This window comes from Drosophila suzukii (assembly GCF_043229965.1).
Source record: "Drosophila suzukii chromosome 2 unlocalized genomic scaffold, CBGP_Dsuzu_IsoJpt1.0 scf_2c, whole genome shotgun sequence".
NCBI lineage: Eukaryota > Metazoa > Arthropoda > Insecta > Diptera > Drosophilidae > Drosophila > Drosophila suzukii.
In genome coordinates this window covers 24,448,890-24,458,805 of record NW_027255896.1, presented here as the reverse complement: position 1 = coordinate 24,458,805, position 9,916 = coordinate 24,448,890, and the positions used below count along the sequence as shown (strand labels likewise).

The following is a 9,916-nucleotide window of genomic DNA, read 5'->3' as shown; positions in this document are numbered from 1 at the left end:
TGCATACTTAAGATTTTTTTAAATTCAAAAACTAAGGTAATTCTAGTAGGTTATATCGACTATTCATTGGTTAGAAGAGATGAGAAGTATTGATTTTGAAAAATATTTGATACATGTGTAATCAATCGGACACCATCAAATCGATAAAGGAGACACAAAATCATAGAATTAAGGAGAGTGTTGGTTAGAAGAGGTCGCACATACTTTGCTGCAGGTGGGAAAGGAAAGGTCATTTTTGAGACACACCATCATACTCAGGTAGCCAATAGGGGACAGTTTGGAAAAAATCATTTCGAAATTGGGAAAAAACAAAGATTTTCATTTGTTGAATTTCGAGAATGCACATTTTTGGGTAAAAGAAGAGGAAAAATCAAAGATTTTCATTTGTTGAATTTCGAGAATGCATATTTTTGGGTAAAAGAAGAAGATGAAAACCTGTAGAACTTTCCTTATAAATCGTGTAAGCATATTTAAAAGGGTAAGACGAGATTGTTGACTTAGATAGACAACATGCATTCAGTTAAAATAAATACCTTTTTGAATGTATTTGACGGAATTCTGTTCAATGCACACTATGTACGGCTCCAGTTCATACAATCAAAACTCTTTGAATGTGAACGAGGTAATATAAAAACATCTATTCATGGAAATCATATGGACACCTGCGTGTGGAGCAATGATGCAGCCACTGAGGGAGTTGATACTTGTGTATGCCATCGAATTTCGGATTACAAAAGGGAGGCACTCAACATTATGAATAAATACTTTAATCTAGAAAAAAGAATGAAAATGATTAAATAACATAATAAAACATGTTCGCAGTACCAAAATAAACTTCTGACTTTTTATTTCGAGATAAAATTACAGGTACGGAGAATGGAAAATATTTCCTTGACTGAGATATGTCGGCTACTTGCGAGTTGTTGCGCGGTCGTGATTTCAACCCCTATTATGGGAACGTCGTATGAGCTCGTATGAGGTCGTTGGCGTGAGGCCCATGATCTTGTCAATGAGCGTGCGCCTTCTGGGTTGTGCATGTGTCTCTTTTATTGCGGTCAGGTAATTGACAGATGCGCATGTTCGGGTAGCTCTTGCTTGAATCCCTTTTATGACATGTTTATGACCCATTTGTGGAAAGGAGAGAATCTTAGACAATTTACCAGTTAAACGTTCTGGGGCGGAAACAAAAATGTGTATTTGAAAATATTCCACATCTGAGAATCATTAACTTGTGAGATTTATTTTATTGGGGTTCTTTTGATTTCTAAATTAGTTTTACAATCATAGGAAACATTATTCCCCAACATGATCGGACATGTTCCTCTAAGATAACCATCTTTGAATACTTTGGGTGTGCGACCTTTCACACGTGCACAGCAACACCTGTGATAATGAGGCAAAAGGGTACGTGATCACACCTTTCCCCAGCATGATCGGATATGTTCCTCAAAGATAACAACCTTTGGATACTATGGTTGTGCGACCTTTCTCACGTGCACCTTTCTCACCTGACTATTAATTGCACATAATGAGGGGAAGGATTCATGATCAATATTGTCACATGGGGATGTGGGGGCGATGGGGGCAATTAAGTATACTCTTTATAGACATGATCGCGACATTTTTATGACTTCAAAGCCTATTAAAATCAGTTAATTTATTGGATTATGCTGATTGTCCCAGAACCCGCATACGTTAATGAGGGGGGGAGGGGGGCCGGGGGCCATTAATATGCTAATTGTCCCAGAACCCGCGTTTCCCTACTACTGCTGTCGAACTGTTTGTTACTCCTATATTGCTGGAACGGGTCGTTCATGTGGAGCTGTGTAAACTAAATCGCAATAGCGAATTCATGTATGTTCAAGCAGTCTTGCCCATGGATACGGCGAGGGGTCTGCGGGGGTTGAGTCGCCGCTTGGTAACGAAGAAACAAAAAATTGCCACAGTCGAGGGACCGTGGTGGCTAAGCTGTCGCTCTGATGGACAAAAAAGCGAAGCTAACAAAATTGGAATACAAACGTCGGGGTGTCGAGTTCGAGTGTTGTAGTGGAGTGGGGAGCGATAAAAATACAAACCCAAGATTGTTGAGAAGCTAACACAAAGATTTTCGGTGCAAGCAAAAAAAAACAACTACATATAAGGGGTGAATTAAACGCACATAATTTAAATGAGACAGTGACAGTCGCCAAAGAAAATAATTCAATAAATGCAAAATTAATTTATTTTCCAGCAGCGCCTTTGCGCCTAGTCTGGGATATTTAATAAGTCTGGTTGATATATGGGCAATAATGTTTGGCACTAAGATATTTATTTAAAAAATTTAAATAATGCAAACAACATACAACGATAAACAATTACAATATCACATGTGATAATACCAGAGCTCGCAAATAACTGTCGACCGTTTCTCGTTGTCTGGAAATAAGTGTCTTTTCCTGACTCTTTACGAAAAGACTTAGAGAGCAACCGATTTATGGGATCTTGAATGAGCTCGCTCGCGCTCAGAGCGAAACCTTTTTTTTCTATTCTGTTTTGTTATGGTTGTTCCAGGACCGTTTTGTCCTGTTCAGGTGAGGCAAACAGTATTTTGCGTATGTATTGGTATAAACTCACACGCATAGGCAAGCAAATCGTTAATCGTCGGTTTTGCAGCCAACATATATTAATTGCAATCGTGAACTGAGTGTGTGAAGTTGTGCAATTATTTTGTTCTGTAAAATGGGAAGAGAATTGAATAAAAAAGTGCAACAATTCTTTAAATTGAATTTGGAAGAGAACAAGTCAATATGTAGTGTTTGTGGTATTAAATTGTCCGGCAATCATTCAACAAACCTTAGACGGCATTTAAGAACGAATCATATGGACATTTTCAATGAGTGGAACAATTCTGGACATTCACAATCAACGCAATGTGAAGAAAAACGAAAAATATCGTATCAAGCGAGCGAAGAAGCAATTGTTTCTTCTTTGATTAAAATAGTAACCACGGACGGAAAACCATTTATATTTCTAGACAGTGAAGGGTTCGAAGAAATTATGGATCCAATATATTATGCACTTGGCATGAACCCTGTAACGTCTCGAAATATTATGAATTTTGTGTCAGTCAAAGAGCAGTTTGTCAAAGAAAACATAAGGGCTCTTGTGAAGGGAAAGCTGGTGTCCTTGAAAATCGATGTTGCCACCAGAATGGATAAAGCCATTCTGGGAATAAATTTGCAAATGGTCCACGCAAGCCTGGCTAAAACCGAGATTATTGTAAAGACTTTAGGCATGATTGAGCTCGGGGGATCTCACACTGGAATATACATAAAGAACAAAATTCTAGAAGTCTTAGATGATTATGGAATATCACTAGATCAAGTCTACAGGTAAAAATTTAGCTACATACAATTTTAAGAAAATATGTGATTTTCTTAAGAATTTTCACATTCATGCACACAGCGTTACGTCTGATAATGGGCGAAACATGATAAAGGCCGTCCAAGTGTTAAATGATGCCACAGAGGAATTCCTTTTTGAAGAAAACACAGAAAGTGAGAATCTTCTGAATGAACTGGATACTATTGAACTTGCTAATATACACCTTGTGAGATGTGCAGCACACAAGGCAAAGGAGATCGCCGATAAAATAAGTTCCTGTCGCACATTATGCAAATCGCTGCGCATAGAAACATATAGGTAAGTAATGTTAAGTTATATTTATATATATATATTTGTATATATATATACATACTATTTATAAAATCTATGCAGACGTATCTTAATTGAGAACCAAAGAAACATACCATCGCTCGACGTTGCTACAAGGTGGAATTCAACCTATTTAATGCTAAAAAGATTATTGGACCTAAAGGATTTTCTGGCTACGCAGTCTTATATTTGTGTAGATCCCGATTGGGATTGGATCGAGACGTACATTGACGCTTTCAGTGATGCATACCAGGCAACCCTAAAGCTACAAGACAAAAATTTAGTTTATAGTGAGTCTTCGTAGTATGGATGGAACTAAAATTGAAATGCGAGAATAGTCACAATTTGATTAAAAAACAAGGTATCAGATACCCGTTACTCAGCTAAATAGAGATATGCAAGTAGCAAAGCGAGATTAAAATGCGCAACCTACCGGCGGTATACAGATTTAAGCGTTATGGGCGTTAGAGTGGGCGTGACCAATACATTTCAGTTGAAATTTTTTATCTAGCATAAAAATTGTGGGCGTCACAGGCTTTCGCGGTTTGTGGGCGTTAGAGTCGGCGTGGCATATTCGCGTAACAAACTTGCGCTGCGTATAAGGCTACGGAATCTAAATCTAAAATCCCAATTCTCTATCTTTGATAGTTTCCGAGATATCCACGTTTATATCTACGATTTTTTAAAGTTTGTGGGCGGTTTATGGGCGTTAGGGTGGGCGTGGCAATCGATAGGTATTGATGAGAACATTACATTTCAGTTAAAATTTTTATTCTAGCATCAAAACTGTAGGAGCCACAGTTTTGGGCGGTTTGTGGGCGTTATAGTGGGCGTGGCACTCTACGGAAACAAACTTGCGCTGCGTAAGAAGCTCAGGAATCTGCACGCCAAATCTCAATAGCCTAGCTCCCATAGTTTCCGAGATCTCAGCGTTCATCCGGACAGACAGACGGACAGACGGACATGGCTAGATCGACTCGGCTAGTGATCCTGATCAAAAATATATATACTTTATGGGGTCGGAAACGCTTCCTTCTGCCTGTTACATACTTTCCGACGAATCTAGTATACCCTTTTACTCTACGAGTAACGGGTATAAAAACTATCGGCACAGATAAAAATAAGAGAAAGTAAGTCGTTAGAAAATGAAGCATTGTTGGCAGCGATTAACATGGATCCTCGGGTAAATTGTATGTTGACGAACTGCCAGAAATCGTTAGCAAAGACTAATTTAAAAAAATAGCTTTTCGTTTATTTGAGTTGAAACAAGTAAGGCTGTATGTCGTAGAATGTTTGAAATTTGGGTCCTGTTTTGTGTATGTGGTAATTTTAAGAAACTATGTTAATAATTAAAATTGTCTTCGTCAAATACTAATACTTGTACTAAACTAAAATCCAAAAAACATTTCATACTTATTATAGCTTTGTTATTTAAGGCACAAACACCAAATGTTCCGGCGCTCGAAACTCCTGTGCGTGAAGAGATGTTTGACTTCTCATTCTCGTCAACTCTTTCAACCGCATCCTCATCTGAAGAGAAGTCGCTGTTCTCGGCATTTTTGGACGATTTTCAGACAGTGTCAGAAAGCAAAAAAGATCCTGTTTCTGCAAAACTTGTCAAAATTTATGCTGACATCGAAAACTTCGACGTTACTTTTGGGCGTTGCCATTAAATTCAAATATATTGGAGTTTTTTAATGACTTGCAGCTTAAGCTTCCTCATATAAGTGCACTAGCGCAAGTTGTGCTGGCGACACCTGCAACGAAAGTTTCCGTCGAACGGGCATTCTCAGCCTTACACTTTATATTAAGTGAACGAAGAAGTTCGATTAGTGCAGAGAATCTGAACGCCTTATTAGTTATAAAGCTTAACACATAATATATAAAAAATGTTAAATGTTAAAATAAAATGTAAAAACAACATATTCTGAAACTTTTTATTGCTTTTTGATATCAAACCAAAACATTTGAAAATAAGTTTAAAATGTTGTATTAAACAAATTATATTATTTCTTTTTCACAACAACGAAAGTAAATGTGAAGACCGTTTGCGTTGAGTTTTTCGGTCAATCGGTCTTTTGTTGACTGCCATTGTGAGAGCGTTTCTCATTCCGCTCTTTACGCACTGCTCATTAAAGAGCAACATACAACGAGCTCAACGAAAAGCGCTCAACAGAAAACATAAATGATGACAGCAAGTGTCTCTTGCTCAGAGCGAGAGCGAGACAGTAGGACCTTTTTCGTTTTTGCTCGCAACGAGAGCACGAGAAGAAAAACGGTCAACAGTTATTTGCGAGCTCTGGATAATACCAATTAAATTGTCAAACAGTTAACGAATATGTTAATTAATAAAAATGTTCACACGCAACTTTAATACGGAGCTGCAAAAATATTCTGGCAGTGTATGTATTTAAATATTTAACAAATGCAGATGCCGGGAAAATATATGTATGAGGGGCTCACTTACATGGTTTCCCAATTTTATATCAATGGGTAATTTACGGTGGGCGCCAATTAGGTTTAGTATTCCCCTATCGGTGCTGACGTGATCCCGCGCAGCAGTCTAGGGTTAAGGCCGGCCTACTGATTGCGGCCAGTGAGCTCGTGGGCGCAGGGGGAGCCCGGAGCAGCAGCAGTGAATTGTGGGCGGCCGGGATGCTGGCCGATGCGCGTATGTGGGCGCGGGGGGTAGTCCCTCGCTGCAGTCACAATATTGAGGGGCCGGCTGGCCGTCGGTAATCCACTCTTAGACGGGACGGTTGGCCGTGGAGCATCTGTTGCAGAATTATGAAGATTATGCTGGAAGGAAACTATCCTCCTTTTCTTGCTGGCCTAGAGACTCAGTCAATATTAAAACAATACAAATTTAACGGCAGTTGCCGGATTTATTTTGTAGAGAACTTCTGTTCTTTATTTCTTGAATGCCAAAAGGGAACTGAATCTTAAAGCTAACATAATTGAGCTTCATAGCGGCCACTCCAATGGGCAGTGCTTGCCACCTATGTATGAGCTTCCGGCCAAACTGCTGACACAGCGTCTGGACTTTTGGGCGATCGGTTAATGCCGTCGCCGGCTGAGTTATTTAACTTACACAACCCAAATTTTTGAAGACTTTTTTAGTGTAAATTAAAATTTGTTATATAGATCAATACCTTCCCATTTTTATTTTAATTGAAAGAGTAATCTGATGGTCAAGGCACTCCACTAAAGAGTTCTTCCTTGCTTTCCTCTTCTAAATGCGGATGCTTAAGAGTAGACAAAACACCGAAGTTATAATTTTTTTACATACCTAAAAAATGTATTTTTGATCATTCCTATCGGAGCTATAGGATTTTCTTGTCCGATTCGGCTCGTTCCGACTGCAATAGAAACAAGACTTTTGGGAAGGTTTCATAAAACTGAGTCCCTAGTTCGCGTAAGAGGGGACAGAAGGACATGGACAGATAGACTAGTCAAATGATGCTGATCAAGAATATTTATAATTTATGGAAACAATTATACCCTTTGCAAGGGTGTAAAAACAACGTTATGGTAACGTTAAATGTTATTCATACTGTAGTGTGCCCGTATTTCCTTTGCGATTTCGTTGCTGGACCGTTTTTGATTTCTAATCCTTGCTGCTTTTTCTAGTTGCGAAGCTTATTACATAGTTCCGAATCCACACTCACCCATGATTCGAAAATTAGCGTTTACCGGTGAATAATTAATACTTAGCTTAATGTGCAAACCATCGCTGCTTTGAAACACCACTCAAGATTTTCTAACTGCAAACAACTCTACTTATACCCGTTACTCGTAAAGTAAAAGGGTATACTAGATTCGTCGGAAAGTATGTCCGTATGTCCGTGCAGAAGGTTGCCAAGCCCACTCTTGCGTCCACAAACGACTATACCACTAAAGCCCGTCTAGTCTAACATTTTGTTCAAATTTAAAAAAAGGTTTTGTTCTTATTATAAATACTTATCTACATGCCAAAAATGATTGAAATCGGACCATTTTTCACAGAGTTATAACCAAATAATAATCAATTTTTTGCAATTCAATCGAGATTGCTGACCTTACGGCGAAAATAAGCTGCTTTCATCAATACGCCGCCAAGCTGCTAGGGGCGCTCTAGGCTAGTTTGCGCTGCAGGCCAAGTGGCGCTATTGCCTAGGTGTGTTAGTGAAAAAAGCTTAATTTCTTTAAGCATATCTCCATCCCTCTCGCATTCCCTTGAGCTGAGTAACGGGTATCTAATAGACGATGGAATTTCCACTGTCTGTCTGTCCGTCCGTATGAACGCTGAGATCTCGGAAACTATTACTGGGTTTATGCGATGCCGAATTCACACTTTCATTTCGCGATTTCAGCCGATTCGTGTGTGCATAAACGCCATTTCGTGAATTCGGCAACACACGAAAGTTGACTATGAATTCAACCTTAAAGCGTGAAATGGTCACAAGTAAACTCCGGTAACTGTATATAATTATCGGAGCTACCAGATCGATATAAATACATAAAAACACCTTACTTTTAACAAATTATTTTTTAATTCGGTGCCAATGGAAACGAGTTTTTATCTTTTATTTTGATGGTAGAAAAAATGTTATACTGGCTTGCACACATTTTATCTTTAATATTAGCAAGATTATTTCATGCGAATCGAAAAAAATTTTCGGGTTAAATATCGCTCACACCTTTTTCCACCGGTCCGGCATCTCTGTCAGCTGAGATTGATAAAATGCATGAATTCGGCCGCGTCGCATAAACAGGAGCAAATTTTATTTTATAATGCATTTTAGTATACAATGCATAATTACAGAAACTTTAAGATAATGTTCATTTCAATTTACTACAGTATATAATAACCGAAAACGTTATATTTCGTTTTTGTATTATTTTGACATTAATTATCCGATCGCTCCTAAGGCAGCACTATGATCGAGTCGTCCGATTTTTCAATTATTTTTTCGAAATTCTGAAATATTAAAGGAATGTATTCCCAAGAGTAGAAGTTAATATGTCAAAAACAATGAAGTTATATTTTTATACTCCTAAAGTAAAAGGGTATACTAGATTCGTGGGAAAGTATGTACGAAGTAGAAGGAAGCGTTTCCGACCCCATAAAGTATATAAATTAATATAAAATTTCGCTTCGGGATATATTAAAAAATGCGGAGTTTTTTTTTGGTAAAGCTCTTTCTAGTTAGATCCCCAATCTGAAACTGACTTTACAAAATGCATTATTCTTATAATTATGGCTTTTAGCGGTGACAGCGACGCGAGCAGCGAAAGTGGACTTTGGTTAAAGAATTCTGATTGGTCAAATCTGTGGCCCGATAGCTGCATCTTTTGTTAAATTAATTTAGACTGGACAAAGCTTTTATGCTGACGAATGGGTTGTCAGGCTGTTGTTGTTTTAAAGTTTGAATGTTGTTTATGTCTGCGGTCGTCGATAAGGGCGTGAGAAGTATTTATAATTCGGGTGCCGCAGATTTGTGTCTGAAGAGTTAAATGTAACTCCAATAACGTTTAAATCTTTCTGTCGCCCACGTAACCATATATTGAGATCGCGGGAATGTGGCGCACTACAATCTCGCTTTGATGAATTTTTCTATCTCTCTTAGGTCCCTTTAGCTGAGTTACGGGTGTCTGATAGTCTATGTACTCGACTATAGCATTCTTCCTTGTTATACCCGTTAGATTCATCGGAAAGTTTGTAACAGGCAGAAGGAAACGTTTCCGACGATATAAAGTATATAAATTCTTGATCAGGATCACTAGCCAAGTCGATCTAGCCATGTCCGTCTGTCCGTATGAAAGCAGAGATCTCGAAAACTATAAGAGCTACAATATTGGTACTAGGCATTCAGATTCTTGAGATTCCTGCGCAGCGCAAGTATGTTTCAGCCCACTCTAACGCCCACAAACCGCGCAAAAATGTGGCTGCTAAAGTTTTGATGCTAGAATAAAAATGTTTGACTGAAATGTATTGTTCATATCAATACCTATCGATTGACCCAAAAAAAAGTTTGCTACGCCCACTGTAACGGCCACAGACCGCCCACAAACTTAAAAAAATCGTAAATTTTAACGCGGATATCTCGGAAACTATCAAAGATAGAGAAATGGGATCTCAGATTTAGATTCCGTAGCCTTGTACGCAGCGCAAGTTTGTTGCGCGAATATGCCACCCCACTAACGCCCACAATCCGCCCAAACATGTGGCGCCCAAAATTTT

At 38.6% G+C, this 9,916-nt stretch overlaps 1 protein-coding gene across 1 annotated transcript; it reads left to right on the top strand.

Annotated features, from left to right (window-relative positions):
* Positions 1-1,695: 1,695 nt before the first annotated feature.
* On the top strand, positions 1,696-5,618 carry LOC118878667 (uncharacterized). Its single transcript, XM_036821711.3, has 3 exons — positions 1,696-3,371; positions 3,445-3,681; positions 3,757-5,618. The coding sequence occupies exons 1-3, from the start codon at positions 2,719-2,721 to the stop codon at positions 3,995-3,997; spliced, it is 1,131 nt and encodes a 376-aa protein (XP_036677606.3). The 5' UTR covers positions 1,696-2,718; the 3' UTR covers positions 3,998-5,618.
* Positions 5,619-9,916: the final 4,298 nt, after the last annotated feature.

Excerpts from the sequence above, each read along its gene's own strand:
- LOC118878667 (XM_036821711.3), top strand. The coding sequence starts at position 2,719 with ATGGGAAGAGAATTGAATAAAAAAGTGCAACAATTCTTTAAATTGAAT. Across the intron at positions 3,372-3,444 it reads TCACTAGATCAAGTCTACAG|CGTTACGTCTGATAATGGGC; the intron begins GTAAAAATTTAG and ends TCATGCACACAG. Across the intron at positions 3,682-3,756 it reads CTGCGCATAGAAACATATAG|ACGTATCTTAATTGAGAACC; the intron begins GTAAGTAATGTT and ends AAATCTATGCAG.